The 27529-nt window shown below is 43.8% G+C and overlaps 2 protein-coding genes across 5 annotated transcripts in view; both read left to right on the top strand.

Annotated features, from left to right (window-relative positions):
* Positions 1-95: 95 nt before the first annotated feature.
* CSTF1 (cleavage stimulation factor subunit 1) lies at positions 96-11532 on the top strand. The gene is made up of 6 exons (XM_060079327.1): positions 96-426; positions 2563-2763; positions 4471-4748; positions 4913-5110; positions 5869-6259; positions 9307-11532. The coding sequence occupies exons 2-6, from the start codon at positions 2595-2597 to the stop codon at positions 9564-9566; spliced, it is 1296 nt and encodes a 431-aa protein (XP_059935310.1). The 5' UTR covers positions 96-426; positions 2563-2594; the 3' UTR covers positions 9567-11532.
* Positions 11533-17004: 5472 nt separating this feature from the next.
* CASS4 (Cas scaffold protein family member 4) overlaps positions 17005-27529 on the top strand; it is a 37332-nt gene continuing 26807 nt past the window's right edge. The window contains exons 1-2 of one of the 4 annotated variants that reach the window (XM_060077774.1): positions 17303-17345; positions 26565-26696. In XM_060077774.1, coding sequence (XP_059933757.1) covers positions 26679-26696 — 18 coding nt within the window. In that variant the 5' untranslated portion in view covers positions 17303-17345; positions 26565-26678. The other 3 variants (XM_060077773.1, XM_060077776.1, XM_060077775.1) reach the window with 3 other exon arrangements.

Raw genomic sequence — 27529 nt, 5'->3', positions numbered from 1 at the left:
GGCGCTGCCTTTTCATTGGTTCAAAACCAACTCGACGGCTTGAGTCACGGCCCTGCGGAGACGGCGCGCAGGCGCACTTGCTTCGTAAGGCTCCGGAAGTGATGGAGACAACGGCCCGCCACGTTCGCGGCCGTTTTAGCGCCCGCGGTGCTCTCCGGATCCGACATTTGCCCGTGAGGCAGCAGTCCCTTGGCGTCAGGGTTGTCGCGTCGGAGATAAAGTCGGAGAAGGTGAACGAATCTCTAGAACACGCCCGTAAGATGGCGAGAAGGGCAGGAGCGAGTGGGGTCAATCGATAGCGCAGCGCTCGGCGCGGTGCCCTTTGTGCGTGCGCAGTGAAGGTGCGCCCGGAGCGATCGATCGGGCAGGATTCGCGTCTCCATTTTTCTAGGAGAGAGCGGGAGACCGAGAGAGCAGGACGAGCAGGTATGGGGGATCCCGGGGTGCGTGGAATGGCGGGTGCGGTCGGCTAGCGCCTTTGGGGCACCACAGGAAGGACGCGGGCGAGGCGGGAAGAGTCAATAGTGAGCGGGGCGGCATGCGCCCTGAGTTGCCAGGCTGGGTCCGCGCTGTCCCTCCTCTTCCTCAAAGGCCTCTTACCCTCACTCCATTCTTCGCTGGCCTCTAGCTCGGGGTCATAGCGGAGCGTACGGTGAAGGGGGCGTTTGTGTTCTCTCCCTGGTCTTCCTTCCAACTACGGGTACAACCAGTCCTGGACTGGGTTCTTCCTGTCTTCGGGCCGCAGACCCTTCACCTGCAAATTGGGGACGGTAATTAGGCGCTTTCTAGCGCAGCGAACGGACGTTCTATGGGAGTTGAGAAGCAGGGCTCGTTCTCTCTTTTCCTATTTTAATCTCTTGGTAGCCCTATGATGCGCCTGGCACGAGTGAAGGATGGAATAGTGGTTAAGCTCTGGGCTCGGGTGGGTAATCCTGGTGGCCACTTTAATCTTGGACGAGTTACGCAGCCACGTTTTACTTGCAGTATTTCCTAACCTCTTTGAGCCGGTTTCATCATCTCTGTTGTGTCCTAGTGTTGTCTACACAAGCATGGATTTATATATATTTGCTTAATACCCATCAGTAGAGCACAGTAAGAGCTCAGGCTCTGGGTTAGGATCCAGGCTCCGCCATTTACAAGCTGTTGGATCCTGGGTGAGTTAACCCTCCTGTGCCTCTCCGGTTGCCCGCCTCTAAAATGGGATAAGCTGAAGATTGAATGAGGTAATGCATATTAGTTGCTTACACCATGTGTGTTATATGCGGAATGTCTAATGAATTTTAGCTAGTTTATCATTAAGTTTTTAAGGAGCAGTACACGCAGCAATTAGAGCAACACCATCTCTGGAGTCAAACCGCCTGCGTTCTAATGCTGGTTCCTCCAGGCACTAGTTCTGAGACCTTGGGCAAGTTATTTCCCCTCCTCACCTGTAAACAAGATTACTGGACCTCCTTTATAGGATGTTGTTGAGGATTGAGATGAAACATGGTAAACACTTAGGAAACATTGGCTATTCTTATCATCAGTAGCCTCAGTAATTCTCCAGAGGGCCTTGGGTAGTTAAAAACACTGTACCCCGCCCCTTTCCTACAGCACCTCCCACTTCCAGAATCACCCCTGTGAAGTGGTGTTAACTGCCCACTCCCCGCCCTTCTTTCTTATATTCTCTCTCTCCTGTGCTCTGCCTTCCAGTTTTCTTCCGTGCCACAGCTACCTGTCTGCCTGTGACTTTTATTCTTTATTGCTGTTCCCCAGCTCCTGCAGCCTTCCAATACCTGTACAGATCTACACGTGTACAGACGTTGATTTTTATAATCAGATTATCTAATCATGTCAACCAGTTGGAGTTCTTTTTTTTTTGGCATAAACTGGAAACCATCTGTAATTTTCTCTTTTGCTTTCTGAGCCTGAGAGAGAGCTTAAACACTTGTAAATCAATCTAAATGCACAGTCCTTCCAATTTTTCCATTTTTTATAGTTATTTTGGCCATATCCTATTTGCCAATATTTTATTCAACAATGCTTTCCAAAGTATTCTGTAATTAAATTATGTAATGTAACAAGCTCGGTTGCCTTGAAACATGTTTTAAGAATGACCATAACTGACATTAGTAAACATAACAGCTTAGCTGGTGGAAGCAGTAGTGTTTGGACGTCCAACAGTAGCAGCTGTTGTACCTATTGCAAACATTAGCCAGGGTTTCATTAACAGAAGAAATGGAAGATTCTGGGGTAGCGGTAAAGAATAAAAATTGCAGGTGGGTAACTTAGCAGAGAAAAAATGTTCGTGAAGAGAGGTTCTACTGTAAATGTTGGCTAACATGATTTGAAACATTTCTGTGTGCTACTGTGCTCAATGCTCTACATGTATCATCTTGTTTAGCTTTCACTGACTTATTTAACAGCTGAGGACCCTGATCTCAGAGAAACATAGTTGCTGACCAAAGATAATGCTGATAGAGCTGGGATTTAAGCCCTGGAAAGGCTGACCGGATTCCTGTGTTGCTTCTGTGGTTTACTAGTGCCTCTGCCCCTCATCATCACCTGTTTTCTCTCTTGCAGCTGGCAGGGAAATTATCTTCCTCTTCGCCAAGATGTACAGAACCAAAGTGGGCTTGAAGGATCGCCAGCAGCTCTACAAGCTGATCATTAGCCAGCTGCTCTATGACGGCTACATCAGCATTGCTAACGGCCTCATCAATGAAATCAAGCCTCAGTCTGTCTGTGCACCCTCGGAGCAGCTCCTGCACCTTATCAAACTAGGTAACTTGTGAACGCAAATTCATTGAGCCCATGACAAGGTTTCAGATGTTTTTCAAGATTACTGCCCTTTAGTTTTAGTGCCTAGTATGTGTCGAGCACAGTGCTAGATACTGAAGGAGAAGGCAAAGTCCAGATTGTGAAGGCTTTGAGCAGCTTCTGGCCTCAGGGTCTTTATGTGAATTATCTGGAGCTTTCTGCCGCTGTATTATTGACTTCAAGGCTCAGCTCAGATGTCGTCTCAGAGTCCTCCTCATTTCTTCTAAAATAACCCGAACATCTTCCCCGTACCTCCCCAAGGGCTTTAAAACAACAATCCCATTTCCTTCATAACAGAATCACTGTCTGAAATTTTCTATATTGTTTTGCGTTTCCCACACAATCCATACCACCTGCCAAAAGACTGCAAGTTGTTTTGGTTTGGGTTTTGGTTTGGGTTTTATTATTTTGGCTGCGTCAGGTCTTAGTTGTGGCATGCAGGCTCTTTGTTGTGATGTGCAGGCTTCTCTCTAGTTGTGGCACGAGGGCTCTGTAGTTTGCAGCACGTGGGCTGTCTCATTGCGGCTTATGAGCTCAGTAGTTGTGGTGCCCGGGCTTAGTTGCCCCACGGCATGTGGGATCTTAGTTCTCCAACCAGGGATAGAACCCTCATCCCCTGAATTGGAAGGCGGATTCTTTATGACTGGACCACTGGGGAAGTCCCAGACTGCAAGTTTAATAAAGATATTGAACCTTGTCTTGTTCAACAGTGTATCCAGGTGCTTGCCTGTGTCATAGCAAGCACTCAGTAAAATACAGAATTGCCAAACGTATTTATTCTCTTTGACTTGGCAGTGTAAACTGTTCGAATTTGCCTGAGGAAATAAAATGAATTCCACTGAAATGCCCAACAATATGGAATTGGTTGTACATGTTCTCATATTCATAAAGTTGGATCCAACAACATGATATGGGTGAACGTTTATTACACTGGCCAGGTGTTTATTCCATATGAGTAAATGACCGAGTATGTCACACCACATTACATATCGTAATTTTATTTGTGTTTTAAGAAATGAAGCAACTGTGTGCGTGGAGAAAGGTCCAGAAGAATTCATACCGCCATGTTAACAGTAATTATCTCTGGGTGATATAATACAAGGTTATGTTTGTTTTTTGTTTTATCTGCATTTCTGATTTTTCCTATATTAATAAAAATTGTTTATATGGTATGTCGTTATTTTTCAATTTAAAGTGCATTTTCTTGTTAAACTTCAGTTTGTTTAAACCTCAACATTCTTTCAAAGATGTTTCATTAATGTTACTACTATCGATATATCTGACTTAATGAGCTTCAGAGCTGCTACGAACAGATCTCAACACTAAAAATATTAAAATTTGGAATGGGGAAAAATGGACAATTTAACTACAGAACTGCTGTTTTTCAGTTTCTGTAGTTGTGGTTAAAGTAGAAACTTTTGGAGGCAAGTATCTGGGGAGGTGACTTTACCTGTTGGAGCCTAGCCTGCCACAACGCCTGTTGCCTTACAGCGTTGTCACTGTGTGTGCACCCAGGTCACAATACATAACTTTGTACAGTATTAAGTACCATGCAGCTCCAAGAAAGAGTAAGTTGACATCAGCAAACACCTTTCCCAGTTTGGATCCAGAACTTTGTCCTGTCTTTTTAAAATAACGTTTTTTCATGCCCTTAATTTTTATTCCTTTCAGGAATGGAAAACGATGATACTGCAGTTCAGTATGCAATTGGTCGGTCAGATACAGTTGCCCCTGGCACAGGAATTGACCTGGAGTTTGATGCAGATGTCCAGACTATGTCCCCAGAGGCTTCAGAGTATGAAACATGCTATGTCACATCCCATAAAGGCCCATGTCGTGTAGCTACCTATAGTAGAGATGGGCAGTTAATAGCTACTGGATCTGCTGACGCTTCCATAAAAATACTTGACACAGAAAGAATGTTGGCCAAAAGTGCCATGCCAATAGAGGTAAAAATCCTGGTAATGTACTTACCATTTGCCTTTTGTTATTCATTCTTGGGAGAATGAGAGCATAGTTTAAACCAGTTTTAACTTAGCATGGCTGTAGAATGTATACTTTGAGCCAGACAGATTTTACACTTTGAGATTCTCTTCTCTTCTTGCTGGCCTAGGTCATGATGAATGAGACTGCACAGCAGAACATGGAAAACCACCCAGTGATTCGAACTCTTTACGACCACGTGGATGAAGTCACGTGTCTCGCTTTCCACCCAACGGAACAGATCCTTGCCTCTGGTTCAAGGGACTATACTCTTAAATTATTTGATTATTCCAAACCATCTGCAAAAAGAGCCTTCAAATATATTCAGGTTAGGAATGTTTGGAAAGGAGCTGTATGCATTTTTTTCCCTAAATACAATGAGCTGTTGTGTGGCTCTTCTCTTTTTAAAAGTCGTCTCAGTGGTCATCCTGTAAATAAAGAGGATGGCAGCCAGGACGCAGCGCCCGCTGCAAATGGCATGGCTCTCGTGCTATCATGCGCCCACTTCCTCTGGCCAGTGAGGATGGCTGCCGGTCACAGATACAGTTCAGAATCCACATCCCTCTTTAAAGGTTGCAGATTCCTGTTTAAAGACAAAACACGACGAACTTCTCTAACTTAGGGGAATTTAAAAATTATTCAGTTGAAATTCTCAGGTGTTTGCTGGAAAAGCGACATTTGTTGCTCTGTTTTGAATATGCAGTTCAGAAAGACTAATGTTTTAGTAGTGGCTTCCACCTCAATATTTGGAGCCCTGGGACAAATTAAAGAAACCATTCTTATAGTTTATTTTTATTCATTAATCGTATGTGAATGTGTCATAGATTGATAGTATTCCCTTCTGAGTTTACCCACTGTTTACGTGCAAATGATGAAGCGCACCTGTGATCTTTGGAATAATCTCACCAGTAGATAGTTTCGGAAATCTTTGTTCAGATGGTCCTTTTGTGTATTCCAGAAAGTTCTTTGTTCTTCTCTTACCTGTGTAATATCTAGTCACCGTTCTATGGATTCTTTGCATCAGCCCAATATTTTCCACATTTCCTCTGGGTTTAATTGTTCACCGCTTGGTCTCTTTCCCAACAGGAGGCTGAAATGTTACGCTCCATCTCTTTTCATCCTTCTGGAGACTTTATACTTGTTGGAACTCAGCATCCTACTCTTCGACTTTATGATATCAACACATTTCAGTGCTTTGTCTCTTGCAATCCTCAAGATCAACACACTGATGCCATATGTTCCGTTAATTACAATCCTAGTGCCAATATGTATGTGACCGGCAGCAAGGACGGCTGCATCAAGCTGTGGGACGGGGTTTCAAACCGCTGCATCACAACCTTTGAGAAAGCACATGACGGTGCTGAAGTGTGTTCCGCCATCTTTTCCAAAAATTCAAAATACATTCTGTCAAGTGGAAAAGACTCTGTAGCTAAACTTTGGGAAATATCAACAGGACGAACCCTGGTCAGATACACAGGTATGTGAGACGTTGATATTACTTCACGCTTCTGAGGCATTTTAGGTTCCAGAACTCTCTTTTAGATCCTCGAACTAGATCCACACAATACATCTGTGTGAATCAAACAAGAGGCAGAGCCGGCAATGGAACCCCCGTTTCTTCACTTTGCCCTTCTCAGTAGGTTAACAGCTCAAATTGGGTCTGATTCCATGCAAGGAACACTTGAGAATTAGGTGGTCCGTTTGCAGACCCACGGCCTGCCCACTTCCCACAAAAACATGAAAGCAGTCCAGAGAGGAGACTCAGTAAGCGAGAGGAAGGATCTGGGCTCATGCCTGAGAGAGGAGAAGGAGCCCCCAAAAGAGACCCCAAGTGTTCTGAACCTAGATATAAAGTGGGCCCTTCAGACAGAAACACAAAATTGTTAGTCTGATAGTCTAATTCACGTTGGTCTCTAATTGTAACAGTTGTGCCTGTGAGCTCTTTTTATGAGATCTGTTTCAATTTATCCTATCACTAGTAGTCAGTGTTTGTCTAATTATTTGATAGTAAGTATTAAAATATTGTGTTTCATTCTTCTGTTCCTTGTAGCAGCAAAGGCTGTTTGGTAGAAAACTTCAGCTAGTTTCCTCTGTTGTGAGATGTTTGTGTCATACGCTGAAATTGCCATAACCAGAACTTCAAAACTCACAAGAAAACAGCACTATTGTAAGGGACTGCTGGGATGTTAATAAGTGAAGAAAATTGAAGAGTTGGTGACATCTGAACCACTAGGGTGCAGCGTAACCTACCGTAGATTTATCTCATTGTAACCAGAGTGTGCTTCCTGCCATCTCTCTGGCTTCTGGTGTAGATGGTATAGCTAGCAAGTCTTGGGAAGAGTCATTTTTGTTTTATGAATGTTTGGGATGTTTTATGGTTATATGTGGCTGATTGGTTTGTTTTTCTGGAGAATTGGGATTTGATTTTAAAGTGAGATTATAATGAATTTATATGCAGATTCCCTCTTTTTCTAATTCACAGTTTAAGACCCCTTCATGTCAGCACTTTTGGATCTGCTTTTCCAGTTTTAATCTTTAGTCAGAATTCAGAGGGCTCTTGAAATAATGAAGGAAAAGGGAAAACTATCAAGTAAACATTAAAAATTTTTATGTTAAAAATTTAAAACACTCTAAACAAAATTAAATGCTGGCTAGGGAAAAAAAAATTCATAGCATAGGTAATAAACATAGGTCAGACACTGCTCAGTGAACCCAAGAAAAGATGACCAGCTTCACTATAAACCTAAGAAATGAATGTGGAAGTATCTTTTTGCTCATCAGATTTCAGGAATTGGAAAGATCGGTATTATACAGTATTGATAAACGTTCCAGGAAATCAAATGTTGTTAGGAGTGTGGTTGGTAAGATATTTCTGAAGGGCAGCTTGGTGTCATATTATCAAAATGTTAAATATACATTTTTTTGACTTGCTATATCCACTGTTAGAAATTTAACCTAAAAAGATTCTTGGGAAGCATGCACGTGCACACAGAAAAAGATATTCATCCCAGCATTATCTGGAGTAGTGGAAAGTTAGATAGAATATACATGTCCAGAAGAAGCACTGAGTAAATTGTTACATGGCCTTTCACGGCATGCAGCCTTTAAAAATAAACACTCAGGGCTTCCCTGGTGGCGCAGTGGTTGAGAGTCCGCCTGCCGATGCAGGGGACACGGGTTCGTGCCCCGGTCCGGGAGGATCCCACATGCCGCGGAGTGGCTGGGCCCGTGAGCCATGGCCGCTGAGCCTGCGCGTCCGGAGCCTGTGCTCCGCAACGGGAGAGGCTGCAACTGTGAGAGGCCCGCGTACCGCAAAAAATATAAATAAATAAACACTCATGGTAATGTTTGTTGAACACATACTGCAGAGCTGAATGGGCATTACACCTCATTTTAATCCCTGCAACATCTTGTGGGCAGGTGCTGTAATTATCCCTGCAGAGCAGAGGAGACAGTTAAGGCCCAGGGATGTTAAGTCATTTGTTCAAAGTCACATCGCTAATAAGTACTGAGTCCAGATCCAGCACCAAAGTGTGTATTTTTTTTTTTTTTTTTTTTTTTTTTGCGGTACGCAGGCCTCTCACTGCTGTGGCCTCTCCCATTACGGAGCACAGGCTCCGGACGCACAGGCTCAGCGGCCATGGCTCACGGGCCCAGCCGCTCCATGGCATGTGGGATCTTCCCGCACCGGGGTACGAACCCGTGTCCCCTGCATCGGCAGGCGGACTCTCAACCACTGCACCACCAGGGAAGCCCAGTGTGTATTTTTATCCGTTAAGCTATATTCCCTCTTTGTAGGTCTCCACCACAAACTGTTGAATAAAAACTGTATGCCGTATGCCCTGATTTATAAAAATTACAAACGAGTATACAACGCACGTACATATTTGGAAAAGATATTCATCAAAATGTTGACTCTGTAAAATTATCAGGCAGATTTTTTTTAATAGTTCATATAATACTTGAAACATAAAATAGGCTTTTTTTAATTCATGGTCAAAAAAAAAAAGCATAGAGTTTCCTCTTGGAGAATGGCTGTTCATCCATCCCAGTGATTCTAGTTCTAGGAATTTAGTCCTAAAGAAATAACGTGTTCCGCACAAAGAATGTTTGTCACAATATTACAGTTGGATACAAACTAACTGCCTAGCAGGAAAAGAATCATTACCTAATGGTGCTTCCAAACAATGGGATACTTTGCAGCCAGTAAAAACACAACGTATCCAACATGAAGTTAGATAATGTGGCACCACTTTTGTATTTTTTAAGGTGTTTTTATGCCTAAAAATACATCAGAACATTAACAGAGTTGCATTAGGTGGTGGGCCCAAAGGTGATTTTCTTTTTCATACTTTTTTTAGAGTTACCAAAATTGCACGATAAATGTATATTACTTCAGCAATTTTAAAATGCAGTTTTTACGTCAACAGAGCTAATAACAAAAGTAGAACAGTCTGGGCTCTAAGATGTGAACTGGAAAGCTAGCCCTGGCGCCCAGTCCTTAACCTCTCGGTCACTGCACAGGTGCTGGCTTGAGCGGACGACAGGTGCACCGGACGCAGGCCGTTTTCAACCACACGGAGGACTACGTGCTGCTGCCTGACGAGAGGACCATCAGCCTCTGCTGCTGGGACTCAAGGACGGCCGAGCGCCGGAACCTGCTCTCGCTGGGCCACAACAATATCGTGCGCTGTATCGTGCACTCGCCCACCAACCCCGGCTTCATGACCTGCAGCGACGACTTCAGGGCGCGGTTTTGGTACCGGAGGTCAACCACGGACTAGAGCCGCCGGCGTTAAACAGGGTTCTTGTCTCGAGGACTCTGCCCCTCCTTGCCCGTGTGTCCCGTCATCAGCCTCAGTAGTAAGTCATTGGACCATCTTCGGCAGCTGCGCTGCCACCTCTGCGTCCTTCTGGGATTTGTATGAAAGAATTTTTTTTACCTTGATGGAGAATCATGGTGGAAAAAGTTGGAAACACAGATCTGTACGGTTGTTCTGCAGTCACTGATTATTACAGTGTGATTTTCATCAGTTTTGTAAATACAGGACTTGCTATTTCCCTTGATCATTTGAAGAAGGATAGAGTATTCAAGTGCTTTCTAGATCTCAAGTGGATCTGTCATGAGGAATGTTCATCTGGATATTTTGTCAACTTTTGTGCCTGTTCTACATCCCCTTTGTACATTTCCTTTCAAAATACATTTTGGCAGATATGGGGGCATATGGCTCTGAGAATCAAGAGTTCTATGCCATATTACAACCATGTTAGAAAATCGATAGTATCAATTCTATCCTAAAGTGACATCATTCTGATAATAAAGTTCAGATCTGTGACATTACTGTTAACACATTTTTCACTTAATTGAAACTAATGGCCAGCTTTTCCTGAAGATTTATAGAAGGTATATCTCCCATCACACGTCCCACATTATCCTTTCACAACCTAAAATGCTTGTCCTCAGTAAATGTGTTTCTGATGAGATTACTACCATTTGATAGGAAACATTGAAAACACATCCAGTGTAAAATCAAAATTAGGTGAGCCCGCTGAGCCCGAGGTGTTGCTCGCAGGTGTTGCTCATCTTCAGGAATGATTACTATCGATTGACTTCGTTCTTATGTAATTTTAAATCTTATTTTTCAGTTCCCTTCAGCATGAGCTGTAACTACTCATCGTGGATACACCCAGCAGCTGCACTCTCAGAAGTTTTTGTTTTTTTTTTTTTTTTGCAATTAACAAACTAATACAGGTTTTCTGGTTCTTGAAACTTTTTAGGCAGTGACAGTGGTTCTCTGGATTCAACTCTAGCTAGGTCAGAGAGCCCTGAGCTCCCCTTACAGAGAGAAACTTTGGTTTATCATTATCTCCCAATACAAATACCTCATGGTCTGGGTAGGAGTACCTAGAAATACAGTCTGGGATCATTTGATAAAGATATGAAATATATTAAAGTAATTGTCTTATGTTACAGGAATTTTATAGTCTTCTGAAGTTTACTGTATAAAAATTCTGCTTTAGACTTCATCCTTAAGGATCATTTTAACTCTTTGGTTTATAAAACCATTTTCAGCATTCTTAACGTGTTAAGTCACATGTTTTAGTTCAGATTTCCAAAGAGCTATATTTTTTGGTCCGTAGTGAGTTTAAATTTATTTTGTGTTCTCATTCTGTGGTATTTGAGCTTGGCCATCTGTGGGTGCTCTTCTTGTACGACCGAAAGAAACCTATTGAATAGAAACAAGGATAACCAATTCTACCCCAAAATTACCAACCAAAACTACCCACGTTTTCCAACTTTCAGCCTATGAAACTATAAAGCAAAGGTTCAACTTTTCTGCTTATTCTCTCTGGCACACGCACTGGGATGACCACACTGCACGCCTGATACAAGTTCCATTGGACCTTTTTAACTGTTCATGAATTTAAATGATACTGCCTACTTTTTCCAGCTTTTGGAATAGTCTCAGCAATAGATCTGTAGTTTCAGGACTTCTGTTTACAAGATCAAGATGCTTTTGTGTGTTTCCAAAATAGACTTCTTTTAAAATTTTTTTTCTTTTAAAAATCACATTAATGTTTGAAACTGGTGTAAATGCCAGGGATATTACATGGACTTGGTTTCATCACATCATTAATTGTACCGCTTAATTTTACCACATAACACCCTGACATTCAGATGGTGAGTAATATCCAGTTAAGATAAGAACTCATAACATCTATGTTATTTTTTAAAGATATGTGATTTCTAAAATAAACTTTTTGTATATAATGATAATTTAAAGCTAGTGTTTGTTTATTTGGTTTTGGAGCTTGCCTTGAATGTTTCTGTATTTGAACGTAAGTTCTCGAACAGCAGTTGTGACTTTGGACTGACACTTTTCACACTGTTTCTTTAGTGCTTTGTTCTAGAAGCCAGATTTTCATAGCTTAATCACCTTTAGCTGTGTATCTTTCCTCTTCTATGAATGTACAATTTTTAGTATAATCTATTTCTTTAGATCGTTCAGAGAAATCTGGCTTTTGCCTTAAGCTTTGGTTTCTCTTAGGAAAGGAGATGTTGGGGGCATCTAAGTCTCAGGCAAGTCATTTCCAGGCGATAGCTTCCTTTTCTGTGATTGAAGAACTTTATCAAAATCATCCCCAACATGCACTTCAATCACTGAACCTCCTTTTTTAAAAAAACATGCTATAAACAGAATTGGGGGAGGGGAATAACATTTACTTCTTGCAGGACACTTCTACTGAAAAAAAACAGCAGGCCAGACAGAACCCTTTCAGTACGAACCTGGATAGAATTTGTTTTTAATCACTAAGTAGATAGCTGAGCTAGCAAGAAAGTGAGGGGGTTTCTGAGGCAGACCCCACACAAAGCACAAATCCAGAGGATTAACAGTGACAGAGCTGCCGGTTGCACCAAGGACATTTGTCAGTCCCTTGTAGCCTAAAGATTTCTGGGCTCTGAGTCTTCACGGGGTTAGGAACTTTGATCAAGACCCAGAAAGAAGACCCAGAAAGAAAACCCAGAATCCAAAAGGTGGCCCCTCAGCAAAAGGGTGAACTGGACAAAATCCCCACCTCAGAGAAAGAGGAATGCGGCCCAACACTACTGGCTCAGGTTTGCAGGGAAGGGTCGAGTGTTGGCACAGGGGAGGGTCTTCGAGAATCCCACCCACAAGCAAGGTTGAACCAATCCACACTACCTATGTGGTTTGGAGAAAAGCAAGCTGAGAATTTCAAGCAACTCCAGCTGATAGTGGCCATGAGTGCCAGACAGGCCAGCACCAGTTCTTTATGGATGAGCACATCTTAACACCGGGCCTCAATTCCTTCTCCCAGAGAGAGCGCTAAGAATCACGTGTTCACAAGTGAACATAGGAAACAGCCACTGTGATGAGAATCAGAAACGAGTCAGACTTAGTGGAATTAGCAGATGCACAATATATATGTAGAATATGTTTGAAGAACTAAAACAGAATAACTAAAATGGGGCCCGGGATCAAGAGACGTCAAAAGTAACCAAGTGGGTTTGAACAACAAAAACTGTAAAACATTCAACACGTCCATAGCTTTCGTACCTCATGTTTTTGCCCTTTTTCTAAAGCCTTTGCCTTTGCCTTGCTACTCCCTTAGTGGGTGTTTTCATCTATGAAGCCTCTTTCCCAGTCATTTTCTGGCCAATTTGCTCTTCTCTTCCTGGCTGCTCACCCGCAATGACTACTGGCCTGTGGTGTCATTTTCTGCCCCGGATTTTCTTGATCTTCCTGTCTGCATTCAGCCTTTTCCTCCAGCTTTACACCCCCTCTCCACCTGCAGTGTTTCCTTTGCATCCGTTTTTTCAAGTTTTGCTCTTACTCTTTTTCCCTCTCAACCTTGGGATCAAAATTCAGGCTCTTAAGCTCAGTTCTCACTAATAATTAGTAGCTGTAGAATCGCAGTCCTCCCTGTATTATCCCTATACTAGGGTATTTAGATGAATTTGTTGGCAATTTATGAAATCCTACTTTGACCAAAGGAGCTGGGTTTTTTGTTTTTTGTGTTTTTGCGGTTCTAGGGCCTCTCACTGTTGTGGCCTCTCCCGTTGTGGAGCACAGGCTCCGGACGCGCAGGCTCAGCGGCCATGGCTCACGGGCCCAGCCGCTCCGCGGCATGTGGGATCTTCCCGGACCAGGGCACGAACCCGTGTCTCCTGCATCGGCAGGCGGACTCTCAACCACTGTGCCACCAGGGAAGCCCAAAGGAGCTGTTTCGAGTTATGTTCATGAAGTTAAAATCTGCCAGATAATCAGGTGATTTTAAAGCAGCAGAGTCTGAAATGTCCTGCCAGGCCTATAAGGCTCTGGACATTATGAGTGGTGTTTGGCTGGACTTGAATAAGTCAGGTATTGAGCTACCACTCATGGAGCTGAATGGCTGAAAGTCCACACGAAAACAGTATAAAAGCATATAAAGAGCAGTACACAAAAGCCATCTGCCTTCTTGTACATTTATTTATTTACTTATTTTTAATTTATTTATTTGGCAGTGCCGGGTCTTAGTTGAGGCAAGCGGGATCTTTAATTGTGGCACATGGGATCTAGTTTCCTGACCAGGTATCAAACCCGGGACCCCTGCATTGGGAGCATGGCGTCTTAGCCACTGGACCACCAGGGAAGTCCCTGCCTTCTTGCACATTGATTGGGAGCTGTGGAGGTGATCTGACTCCCTAGGTTCTGAAAAGAAAATCAATTCAAAATTCTGTTCTCTGGAATTCCCTGGCGCTCCAGTAGTTAAGACAGAACTCTGCGTTTTCACTGCCGAGGGCCTAGGTTCAATCCCTGTTTGGGGAACTAAGATCCTGCATGATGCTCAGCCAAAAAAAAAAAAAAAAAAATACTGTTCTCAGTGGTACCTTAGTTAAGAGAGGAGGGGTGGGAATTACCTTATTAGAAGCTCTCTCACCTGGTTCTTTTGAATTCTAACTGTTTCAGACTTCTGCCTGCAGTGTATTGTGAAAACCACCCAATTTTCTAGAATGATCAACTCTCACAATATTTGTGCACGCAAGAGACTCATTTGCCTTAAGATGTAAATATGAATGGATTGCAGCAAAATGTCTACAGGCTTTCATTCAGAAAAATCTTAGCAGGGTCAAATAGGAGTCTGAGAACTCAAGCCCCTTGTTCACAAAATACTACACTAAATATCTATGTAGGGGTGAGTATTTAATTTCAAGGCCAAATCCTATTACTTTTGTGTCTTGGATTTTGGTTCTGATTGTTTTTCCTTAAAAAGGCATGCAGGGACTTACCTGGTGGCACAGTGGTCAAGAATCCGCCTGCCAATGCAGGGGACATGGGTTCGATCCCTGGTCTGGGAAGATCCCACATGTTGCAGAGCAACTAAGCCCGTGCGCCACGCTATTAAGCCTGTGCCACAATTACTGAAGCCCGCGTGCCTAGAGCCCGTGCTGCAAAACAAAGGCACCGCAATGAGAAGCCCGCGCGCCTCACTAGAGAAAGCCCATGCACAGCAACGAAGACCCAACACATATGAATTTATTTATTCATAAATAAATAAACGAAATAAATTTTTAAATAATACATGCAAATTACAGCATTCTAATCTGTTTAGGGACCTTTGAAGTCAGCCCTTCAGTATAGGGAAGAATTACTGTCTGGAGTTCGAGAAGGTGATAGGAACCGTCTAAACTTGAATTGGTGTGAAATCTGTCTGTTGTCTTTTTTTGTTCATCACTGTGTGACCTTGAGTGAGTATATCCATCCTTTCTTTTTACTTTTTTTCAAATATATACGAAAGTCAATAATACAGTAGAAACAATGGTTGCCAGGGGCGGGGGCAGAGGAGACCAAGGAATGACAGCTGATGGGTACGGGCTTTCTCACTGGGGTGACGAAAACATTCTGGAATTAGTGGTGATGGTTGCACAACTCTGAATATACTAAAAAACACTGAATCGTACTTTTGTGGTATGTGAATTATATCTTAATAAAGCTGTTATTTTTTTAATTCAATATCAGCAGTACAGTACAATGAATCCCCATGGACTCATCACTCGGACTCCCCAGTTTTCAACTCATGCCCAGTATTGTCCTACCTATACCTCTATCTGCTTTCCCCTTGAATTATTTTGAATTTTCAAATTTTATCTGTAAATATTTCAGTATATATCTCTGAGAGATAAGGACTTTTTAAAATGCAATCATAACATTTTTCCGTCTCAATATGTATGTGGAAACATGGAATCTTGGTTTAATAAATTCCCACTCTGGAAACATGAACCTCAGCCTTAGCTGGACAGTGCTTGCCTCTTCTTCATCTGAGGTGCTACATGGCCCATGGCCACTGACACAGAGGAGCTGCTGGAGCCAGAAGAAAAAGCAGGAGGGAAGAGGTGCACCCAAGAGAAACACCCAGATTCACATTTAACAGCATGGAAATCACCTGCTATTTTGCAGCGGCCTTTGCCTCACAAATATCACCTGTTACATGCATTGCAGTGGTACTACTTTAATGAGTTGTCTCAGCTGTAAAGACTAACAGGATAAACTACTTGTTAGCTCAGGCTCTATACTGCTCTGCCCCTGCTTCTCGTACCTTGCCTTCCTCGTGAAGCCTTCCCTAAATTACTCCCCCACTCTCCCATCTCTGTCCTCCTCTCTATGGATCTCCACCTTGAACTTGTTGCCAAGTCAGTTTGTGACCCTTCTGTGCAATCACTGTTCCCTCCCTGTTATCTGCTCCCATCAACAGCATGTCAATTAATTGGCACTGCAAGTTAACTTCCAACACTGGTAACGATTTAAAATATAGGTCGTGGGGACTTCCTTAGTGGTCAGGTGGCTAAGACTCTACACTCCCAAAGCAGGGGGCCCAGGTTCAATCCCTGGTCAGGGACCTAGATCCCACATGCCACACCTAAGAGTTTGCATGCTGCAACTAGAAGATCCTGCATGCTGCAACTAAGACCTGACAGAGCTAAATAAATCTTTTTAAAAATAAATAAATAAAATAAAATATAGATTGTCTCAGCCAGAAATCAGTCAGCTATTTCCACCTGTAAATCCTTCCTGGTGCTCAGACTTGTAGGGGCTACATGTGGGACAGCCAGCAGACAAGACAGTGCTGTAATCACAGGAGAGAGACAGCCCACTGGAGGTGGAAGCTGAGCCCCGCTGGGAAGGATGGGTACTAGTTTGTTTATGTGAAATAAAAGTGTGAACATGCCTAGCAAGGAATCTGCTCTCGGGTAGGTCCTCTTTGGATGTTTAGTCTGAACTTAAGGAAAGTGGAAAGACTTAGCAAGTCGTCCTGAACTGTGTGAATTAGTGTGGCATCAAGTGGGTGGGTCGGTGAGATTTGAGAGATAATGTATTGATAAGTGCTCAGCATAGCTCTGCTGCAGAGCCAGCACTCAAAGACCAGGGGGTGAGTATGGGGGTCAGAGGAGGGGGAAGTGGAAGGGTGCACCTGACGGGGAAAGATGTGGGATGAGGTCCCTTGGGCACGCCCCCCCACACACTGGACTCGTTTTCTTCGGCTGTTGCAGGGTAAGTTTTAGGGGGCAAGAAGGAAGAAACACTGACCGCTATCACAAATTTGTCCTGGCGGCGTCTAATCAGAGAAATATGCTTGGTCTGTCCAGGGGGAGTTGTTCCACCACGTTCAAGGGATGAGAATTCCGTGCGTTCATAAGTAGGAACTTCACCCTATAAAGCAGAAGACTTTTTTTTTTTCCTTTTGTGGTTTATCGTAGCAAATGTGTGACAATTTGTACTTACAGACATCACACATTGAGGAGTGAGTGTGGCCTGGATTTCTGGTCTCCCTTCCTTCACCTCTTTTCTTCTCGTCCTTTCCAGAAAGTTTGCTGCTCGGAGAATCATTCTGACAATTTCCTGTGCAGTCAGCTCCATAGAATTCAGTTTCTGAGAACCAGCCAGAGGCATGCAGTGACATTGCGTAACCACCTCTGAAGTCGGAGATATCAGCCGTGGAGCTCAAAGGAACCGTTTCACACCAGCAACATGAAAGAAGCCAGCATCAGGGACGGAGCGCCCAAGGTGAGTGGCGGGGCTGTCTGCAGAGGCAGACGGAGCAGCCTGTGTGTGTTATGAGGACAGCGGCCAATGTCAGGGCTGAGCTTCTGATGAAGTCAAAGATGAATACCACTGACATCTAAGTTTGAGAAGAGAAAGTTTCACGTGAGTTTAAGTATAGAAACTATATGTGCCGTAAAGCTCCTGACCAGTCTGACTCAGAGATGGTTGCAAATTACTTTCTAGCAAAACCCAGTTTATGCAGTTGATAACACAACCCATCCCTTTGAATCCATTCACCTTCTAACAAACTTCTGAGCGAGACATGGGTCTCTGCCCCAGCCCTGAGTCCTCAGCGGGGCTTCCTAGTGCTGTTTTCACGTTACCTTCTGTACTGACATGCATGAGTGGAGCTCAAGTCTGTGACAGGAATCAAAAAGGATTTGCTGTTTAGAATGTTGAAATGGCTGCTAAAAGAAAACTGCTTGGATACAAGGAAAAGTGAAGGTCAGGGTTATTTTGCTACATCTTTTAAAAATTTTAAGTAGAACAGGAAAAAAAATGAAACAATTATGAAATGGGGAGCTTGCTTATATGATTAAATATGTGTTATTTATTATTATAATAATAACAATAGGTGTCACTGGTGAAATGTACAGCTGAATAACCCATGACAGTCTCTGTTACGTAGATTGCTACCCTAGAATTTTGTACCTGACTATTTTCTTTGAAAATTTTTAAACCATTGGGAAAATAGAAAAAAAAATTCAGTAAACCTGTGCGTATCCTTTACCTGGATTCACCGATTCCTGGCACTTTGTCACATTTGTGTGCATCTATTTGTATATATTTAGACACAGGCTACATTCACATTTTCCAAAAATCCAAAAACATCCTTTCTAGCTTTTTTGGCTGTTATTATTTCTTTGCATGTTTATTTGTTTTTTTTTCCAACCCAGGACTCATTCCAGGATCACACATTTTGTTTGTTAGGTCTCTGTCATCCTTAATCTAGAACAGTCCACTACTTTTTTTTTTTTTTTACATCTTTATTGGAGTATAATTGCTTTACAATGGTGTGTTAGTTTCTGCTTTATAACAAAGTGAATCAACTCTACATATACATATGTCCCCATATCTCTTCCCTCTTGTGTCTCCCTCCCTCCCACCCTCCCTATCCCACCCCTCTAGGTGGTCACAAACCACTGAGCTGATCTCCCTGTGCTATGTGGCTGCTTCCCACTAGCTATCTATTTCACATTTGGTAGTGTATATATGTCCATGCCTCTCTCTCGCTTTGTCCCAGTTTACCCTTCCCCCTCCCCATATCCTCAAGTCCATTCTCTAGTAGGTCTGTGTCTTTATTCCTGTCTTACCCCTAGGTTCTTCATCAGTCCACTACTTTTTTATTTCTTTAATAACACTGACATTCTCTACAAATATCCAGATTTTTTAATGATTTATACTTTTTTTTTTTAGAGAAATCTATATTCTTTTTTTTTTTTAATTTAGTTATTTAGGGCTGTGTTGGTCTTCATTTCTGTGCGAAGGCTTTCTCTAGTTGCGGCAAGCGGGGGCCACTCTTCATCGCGGTGCGCGGGCCTCTCACTATCGCGGCCTCTCCTGTTGCGGAGCACAGGCTCCAGACGCGCAGACTCAGTAGTTGTGGCTCACGGGCCCAGCCGCTCCGCGGCACGTGGGATCCTCCCAGACCAGGGCTCGAACCCGTGTCCCCTGCATTAGCAAGCAGACTCTCAACCACTGCGCCACCAGGGAAGCCCTATACTTTTTTTTTTAATGGGCCACTTATTCTGTCCAATTTCTATAGCACTTTACAATGTGTAATTGTAACATGTATATGTGTAATTAACATGTATATATACATATAACATATATTTGGTAGTCCCAGCATCCCCATGAATTTCTATTATCGATATTATACAGATAATAACAGCCGACCCTTACTGACTGTCCATCTGTCAGGCCTGCTGCTGAGTGCGCTTCTTCCTTTTTCTCATTACATCCTCTTGACATCTCCATAAGGTAGACGTGTTACTCTTATCCCCATTTGACAGATGAGGAAAGTAGGGTTCATTGACTTGCCAAGGTCATTTTCTAGTAAGTGGAACGCCAGGAGCCAAACCCAGACAGACTGACACAGACCCAGGCTTAACCAGCTCACTATATGCTGACCCTTAGGCCAGAGGTCCACAGTCTTTTCATAAAGAGCCAGCTAGTATTTTATGCTCTGTGGTCCACCTCTGATCTCTGGTGCATATTCTTGTTTCTATTTTTTATTTCTGGCCGCACCTCGGGTTTCGGGATCTTAGTTCCCGGACCAGGGATCAAACCTGGCCCCCTGCTGTGGAAGATCAAAGTCCTAACCACTGGACTGCCAGGGAAGTCCCTCTGCTGCATATTCTTTTTTGTTTTTACAACCCTTTAAAAATATGAAATCATTCTTAACTCTTGGACTGGTCATGTGGATTTGGCCCACAGGCCCTAGTTTGCCAACCCAAGTCTTAGATGAATGATGTCTCAGCTCGTACGGATGCCCCCCCTACCCAGTAACAGCAGCACCAGGGCAAGAGCCCAAATCTTCCATTCCTAGCCCAGAGGCAACCTCAGTTCATGCTTTCTTGGGTATCCCTACAGAACTGCCAATGCACATATAAGATAATATGATTTTTTAAAAGGTTTTTCAAGAACAGGAGCGGTAACTGAACAACTGTTGAGCTTCTTGTCTTTTACAGTGAACAGTACATATTAGAGCTCCATCTGTTTTAGCACCAGTGACCTACCTCAGTATTTTCAATGCCTACGTTGTCATTTAGGTGCTTTTGATTAAATGGTAACACAGTGCTTGAAGGAGTCATACCATGTGAGTGGTTCTCAGCATTGGTGCATCTGACTTTAAAGCAACCCTGACTTTCACTTAGGGGCACCCAGACTCCTTTCATGCCCCAAGGTCAGCCTGTGTACGTCATGTGGTGAACTGTGCCTGCCCTTTCAGGCTGTTCCCCAGTGTTGCTGCTTGACAAACAACCAAGGGTTCCTCGTCAGTAGAATTTCACCTTTGTGCACAGCAGATTTTGTGTAATTGTCTGACTTTTATTAGGTTTCCGCAAACTGTCTTACAAAATGAAGAGAAAACTGAAAAATAAACATGGTGATATTAGAGCTAGGAAACACTGGTCTCAAACAGTGTAATTGCAAAAGGTAGAGACCGTTGTGTTGTTGCCAAGGTGGTAAATCCAACATCTCATTGGACTATAGCTGATTGACTCCATGTTCAACTCCATTCATGAAACGCTGGAAAATGAGGTCTGAAAGACAAGGTGAATAACTGGTTTTACTATATGTAAGTCCTTGCTTTGGATTTTTGGTTGTTTCAAAAGTGCCTTATTTATGAAAATAGAGTCTGCACGAATTTTAGTGATTCGGTCCCGTTTGTTGCACATTGTGTTTACTTCTGAGTGTACGTGTCTGTGTGTGCGTGCAGATGTCCACACCATTAGAGGTGATGATGCAAATAGCATCTTTGTGTACAGGCATCTTTGTCTCCCTGGACTGAATGGCCAGGAAATGAAAGAGGAATCCTGGGTCAAATAAGCATGGTATTTTGTTTTCCATCACTTTCTGAGAACTTCTAAAATTTGAAAACTTAGTTTCCATAGTATTTTCTCTACAATCTATATATTTTCTCTCTTTTATAAATAGAGCCATAGGCTGTTTGCTCACTTGGTTTTCTGAAGGGAGTTTTCAAACCAAGTGTCTTTACCATGTTACTGAAGGGTGGATGTTCCAGAGCACTGATCAAAATAATATTTATGTTTTAAGAACGTTTAAACGTCCTGAAATGTTCTCAACATTTCAGATTCAGCTTCAGTTAAAACGCAAATATCCTGTGGTCCTCTTCCATCTCAACTCTGAGTGGGATGGTTCTAGATTCACTCAAGGAAGGTCTAGGTAAAGACTCAGAATAATAAAAAAAAAAAAATCACCAACACTCCCAGGGTTAGTTTAGACCCTGACAGGCTGCAGTGGCATCGGATGAGTCTGCTGCTCGCCAAGACTCTTCTGCTCTGGTGCTTCTGGGCAAGAACACTCGGCGAGGCTTCGTTTGTGAATGAGGAGCAATTTCAGGCTCTCCTTGTACCTTCAAAGCTCTCAGATGGTGAGCAAGACACTTTCAACTCAGTCTTTGTTGAAGAAGGGCAAGTGCGATCACGGCAGGGAACTCACCGTCACCCACCAGCCCTGCCGCATGCCCCTCCCACCAGCTCCCACCAGCTCCCACCAGCTCAGTTCCTTGCCCTTCTCCCCTGCTGTTCCTGACCTGGGAATGCTCCTCTCTCCCTGTGGCTTCACCACTGGGTCCTCCTCTCAAGCATCTCCCCATCCAGAGGCCTCTCTGGACCACCCTGTCTAAACCACCTCCCTTTTCCACACCCATCCCATCATTCTCATCATCCATCTCAGCCTCAGTTATCAAGATTGGAAATTGTCTTGCCTTTGTTTCGCCCTTTGGAAAGTCAGCTCCATGAGGGACAGATCTGGCCTTTCTTATTCAGTGCTGCATCTTTAGTGCCTACAGCAATGCCTGCACATAGTAGGTGTTCCAGAAACACTTTGGTCGGTGTGCGTGTGTGAATGAATGGGAGATTACCGGGAGTGCAGATAGAGCCCTTGCAACGTGGCCACGAGGACAGGAATGGTACTTCCTGCTCACCAGATGTCTGGGAACAGAAGTCACCCCTGACTCTCAGCTCTTCTAACCCCTACCTGGCCCCATCCTGACCTGCCTCTCAACCTAGATGCTTCAGAATTACCCCCCTCCTTCTCCCATGGTCAGATGTTGCCTTAGATCTGAGCCTGTGCAATTGAAGTCATGGCCACAAGGACCTGTGGTCTTCCTCTGACCTCATCCAGCAGCCTCATCCCTTCACCTGCCTCCCAAAGCAAAACAAGTAACCACAGCACCCAGCTTGAAAACACAACTCATGGTCCACTGTTTAGCCTCTCACTCAAGACAGAATCATTGAGCTCTGGGGTTTCAGGCAATCAACACAGAGCCGACATTCCCGTGGGATCAGACAGTCGGTAAATGAGTAAATGGACACAATGATCTCGGGTGCTGACAACTGCCCTAAAGCAAAGAAAACAGGGCTTCCCGGTGGCACAGTGGTTAAGAATCTGCCTGCCAACGCAGGGGACACGGGTTCAAGCCCTGGTCCGGGAAGATCCCACATGCCGCGGAGCAACTAAGCCCGTGCTCCACAACTACTGAGCCTGCGCTCTAGAGCCTGTGAGCCACAACTACTGAGCCCGAGTGCCACAACTACTGAGGCCGTGAGCCACAACTACTGAGCCCGTGTGCCACAACTACTGAAGCCTGTGTGCCTAGAGCCCGTGCTCTGCAACAAGAGAATCCACAGCAATGAGAAAAGCCCGCACACTGCAACAAGGAGTAGCCCCCACTCGCCGCAACTAGAGAAAGCCCCCGCACATCGACGAAGACCCAACACCGCTATAAATAAATAAATAAATTTATTTATTTAAAAAAAAAATTAGTATAAAAATTAAAAACAAACAAACAAACAGGATGACCTGATAGAGATGATCCACAGAAAGGGCCTCTCTGGAAACCAGAATGATGGGGAAAGTTTTCCAGGCAGAGGGAACAGCAAATGCAAGGGCAGGAATGAATTCAGCAGAGCAGAGCATCCATGAAAACGCTAGTGTTGTCAGAGCAGAGTTAACAAGGGGAGAAAGTGTCAGAAACAAGATCTGAGGGGTAAGCAGGGTCTGTTCACATAGGGCCCCGTGGACGCCTTAAGTACTCTGAAGTGCATTCTAACTGCAGAATGCACTCGAACTGCATGCAAACTGCTACTTTACACAAGCCACTGGGCTGTGTAAAGTAGGAGATAACATGGGCTGATTTACGTCTTTTAAGACATCTTAAGGCTGCTGTGCACACACAGACAGTCAGTAGGAAAGAGCAGGAGCGGGGAGGTGAGTCAGGAGGCAGGGCCAGGGCCTCATTTTCCATTTTGGACGGTACCGTGCTGTTCTCAGCGCACATGGAGAAGCACCGTTTGCTCAGTCTTTTGAAGAAAATAAAACGTTTAGTGTTTGAGAGTGTCGGGAGATGTGAGCAGAAAGAAGAGTAAATAAAGGTATAAATAGCTTTTATTGAGCTACATGGGCTGCATGCTTTATTTTTGACGAAACGGATGTTTATTTTCCACCAACTTTATTTCCATTTTCTTTCATTCATTCCACAAATATATTGAGCCAGACGCTGCTCTAAATGCCACAGAAGACAAAAGTCTAGTCCCTTTTCTCAATATTTAATAAACTGTCATTAACGTTAAAAATCCATTACCTTCTATTATTCTTTCCCCTGTTCGGTAACCTTTATTCTCTCTCTTTTTTTTTAAATAAATTTATTTTATTTTTATTTATTTATTTTTGGCTGCGTTGGGTCTTCGTTGCTGTGCACGGGCTTTCTCTAGTTGCAGCGAGCGGGAGCTACTCTTGGTTGTGGTGCGCGGGTTTCTCATTGCGGTGGCTTCTCTTGTTGCGGAGCACAGGCTCTAGGCACGCGGGCTCAGTAGTTGTGGCTCGTGGGCTCTAGAGCGCAGGCTCAGTAGTTGTGGCACGTGGGCTCAGTAGTTATGGCTCGGGGGACTCTGGAGCACAGGCTCAGTAGTTGTGGCACATGGGCTCAGCTGCTCTGTGGCATGTGGGATCTTCCCGGACCACGGCTCGAACTGGTGTCCCCTGCGTTGGCAGGTGTTTTCTTAACCACTGTGCCACCAGGGAAGTCCATAACCTTTATTCTCTTAACATTGTATTTGCTATAGAGCTCACATGGTGGGGCGGGGGTGGGGGGTGCGGGAAAGGCCAGACAGAACACCAACTGCTTATACTACAAGTTAAAAAAGTTGCCAGGACACTTTTCAAAGGAGAGTGGCCTGCATGATAATGGAATGAGGAAGCAACCGTAGAAATGTGTGTGGTCATGTTGGAACTGTGATGACTCAGGGGGGAAATGACAAGAGCCTGGAGGGGAAATAGCTTCAAAGGAGGAAGGTGGGAGGCTGGTAACAAAGAAGAAAAAAGATACCACTACAAGTGATATTCGAAGACTCCAACATGAGTTGCAAAAAGGGGAAATACGTATTTTAGGAACCATTTCCAAACGTATTGCCCATAAACCATGTGTTTACTGGAATGGAAGAGGGCTCCTGTGTGCACATGGCGAGGACAGAGATAGGAACAAGAAGGCGGAATGTGCGCCTGAGCCTGGGACCGCATCTCCTGGCTCTTTGCGGGGAGGCTTTGCCGGCTCTTAAAACTCTAGGAAATGTTATTCCTGGTCAAGTCTGGGCTCTGCATCCGCCCACCCACTCCAGGGTGAATCGATTGTTCTTTTTCTTTAAACTGTTGCTTCTCCTTAGAATCAAGAGCAGTTTTGTTTGTTACAGGCAGCTTGTCTTTTGGGGCTTGGAGGGGGTGAGAATTGGGGTAAGAAAGCAGTAGGGTGGCTCTCCCTTGGAGACGCTTGCCATCTGGTTCACAGAAAGTAAAAAGTGCCTGTGGAATGTTCTCTTGGGTTCAGAATTTAAACTCAGAGGAGGCTGAAAGGGCACGAGACTGAATTACTAAGAGCGAGAATGTCAAGTTGCTTCTGTCCTACACGGATGTTTCCCAACATGGAGGGGATCAACAGCCCTGGGGAAATCAACAGGGACAGTTACAAAGCACATTCTCTCTAACCTTCCTTGTGTGAGGCTAGCCATGGGTTTATCTGTGACTCATTATTGACAACAAAATGAATAAACCCAGTGAACTGGAATAAATGCCCACCAACAGACTGAGAGAAGAACTTAAAGAACAGGTGGCTTGCTGCTTTCCTAACACCCCTAAAAATGACCCTAGCAAATGGAGAATTCGGTGAACAAGTATGAATGTTCACTCATTTCTCTGTGATCCATTAAATAGCTTGGACCAGTTTTGAATTCTTCCTGATCAATCAAATGGAAAATAATCACACCCTGCAGGGACTTTGACCGCATTCATACAAGATGATTTTGGGTGTGGTACACAGATAGAACATTTTTTAATGTTAGCTCTGTATTTTAATGTGCATTGGAAAAACCTAAAACTAGCTCATCAAACTTGTAATTTCATAGGTCATATTGCTTTGGGAGACTTTTTTTTTTTAATGGCCTTAATTTAATATTTTCCTTGAAGTTAAAAATATACAGACAGCACATGGATATGACAGGAAACATGCAGTTAATAGACACGGAAGTTTAAGAAACACAGTCTTAGACAAAGCTTTCTCCTAATCGAAGGTGGTATAATCGCTTAAGACCAATCAAAGGACACGAAACACCTTCTTTCGTCTCCATGCCTTTGATCCCCTTTACGCTTCAAAACAAGAAAAAGCGAAGGAAGGAAAAGATGAGAAAGGAAAAGATTCCACCTTCCATTTTCTTTAATCCCTCTGATGGCTTTCAGGAAGTAGGAGATAAGAGCAAGACAAGAAACCATGCAAAATGCAGGGGGTTGCAGCTGGATGGGAACCCTACACTTTCAGGTGAGGATACTGAGGCCCAGGAAAATTCTCAGCTACTTGCCCTCCCCCCTCCATGTGTTTCTCACAAGAGAGGGCTGAATTCTCAAACACTTACCTTGGCCCAACATTGCTCTCAACTCCTCTTTTCCCCAAACCAAATATCTGAAACAAGAATTCAGAAACTTGTCTAGCAAGGAGTGAACTTGGAGGTGGGGAGGGGGTTTGGGGGACGGATGAATAAATATGCTGGATCTCTAGGGCACTACAAGCTACAGAAACAGTTTGGTATAACATGGACCTGTCTTGGGCCACATCCAAAAATATCAATTACTTAGAAGACCTGGGAGATCTTTATTGTTGCATCATTTCAACCCTGAGCTTAGACTAACAGAACCTTGTTCACCTTCCTCCCCCCAGCACACGTTGTCAGACATACAGTAGGTGCTTAATAAACAACTCAAATCAGTGAAGCAAGACAAGTGCATTTTAGCGAGGGTCCCATGAATAGGGGAAGTATATTCAAACAATATACCTTCCAGCAGGACCCAAACCTGTTGGAAACCACAGCATTCAGGCATCAGGGAAGAAAATGTTTCATTTCCACTGGGTGGCTTTGGAATTTTTTTCTGACCACAGACTCTTCCTCAAAGTCTCATCAGTCGGCAGTGCCTTCTGTGGCTACCCAAGTCTCCGTGGCGAGAGGCCTTTTCATCTGAACCATTAGGAAGAATTCAAAGCTGGAAGGATCAGAGTTCAACGTTATCATGGAGAAATCAGTTAAGGTTTGTGCGTGTTCACTGACTAAACCATGGTCAGGATCATTTTTAGAGGTGTTGGGAAAACTAGGAATCCTTCTTTTACTTAAGTTTTGCTTTTTCTCTTATATCCCTTCTCATTTCCAAGTTCACCAGGTTTATTCCCTTCTTAGTCCCCAGTGCCCACAGCTAAGCTGGAGACAATGGCTATTTGCATCCAGATGGGTGGAAGAGAACCTATGTGTTATGTAACCGGCCCCAAACTTTCCCACCCATGGCTGTTCGTTTCAGCCCAGATCTCCCACCCCACCTCCGGTAGGGACAGCTGCAGAAAGAGCAGTGCTCAGGCACAAGTGTTCTAGACCCCAAACCTCACAGTATGCCAGCGCCAGCTACTACAGAAGGAGTTCCCTTCTGAAGTGATTTCTGCCAGTGTTTTCCAGGGTATGGACTAATCACCTTTAAAAATAATTTCTTTAAAGGATCAAGACGAAGGTGAATGTGAGTATCTGAGTTTCTCTCTTCTGGAATCCATTTCCTGCAAGAGTTCAATTGCTTAGGACTCAGAGTGAACTGTGTAAATGCATCCATTACTTGTTATTCTGCATTTTTTCCACTAAGTTAAGGAAGTAGGTAATGATGTTTCCCAAGCAAATATCCCATCAGTGGAAATTATCAAAAGTTGTTTTATGTCCCACGTTTTGAAGCAAAAAAGAGAGAAATAGAATTTTGTTTAGAAAGCTCTATTCTACTCAGTTAAGTTTTTGGGGTTGTTTGTTTGTTTGCGGTATGAGGGCCTCTCACTGTTGTGGCCTCTCCCATTGCGGAGCACAGGCTCCGGACGCGCAGACTTAGCGGCC

This window comes from Mesoplodon densirostris, chromosome 16, assembly GCF_025265405.1.
Source record: "Mesoplodon densirostris isolate mMesDen1 chromosome 16, mMesDen1 primary haplotype, whole genome shotgun sequence".
In the NCBI taxonomy this organism is placed as follows: Eukaryota; Metazoa; Chordata; class Mammalia; order Artiodactyla; family Ziphiidae; genus Mesoplodon; species Mesoplodon densirostris.
This window is presented reverse-complemented; position numbering and strand designations above follow the sequence as displayed.

Coding starts and splice junctions, on each gene's coding strand:
- CSTF1 (XM_060079327.1), top strand. CDS start 2,595: ATGTACAGAACCAAAGTGGGCTTGAAGGATCGCCAGCAGCTCTACAAG. Junction 2,764..4,470: donor CCTGCACCTTATCAAACTAG/GTAACTTGTGAA, acceptor TATTCCTTTCAG/GAATGGAAAACGATGATACT. Junction 5,111..5,868: donor GAGCCTTCAAATATATTCAG/GTTAGGAATGTT, acceptor CTTTCCCAACAG/GAGGCTGAAATGTTACGCTC.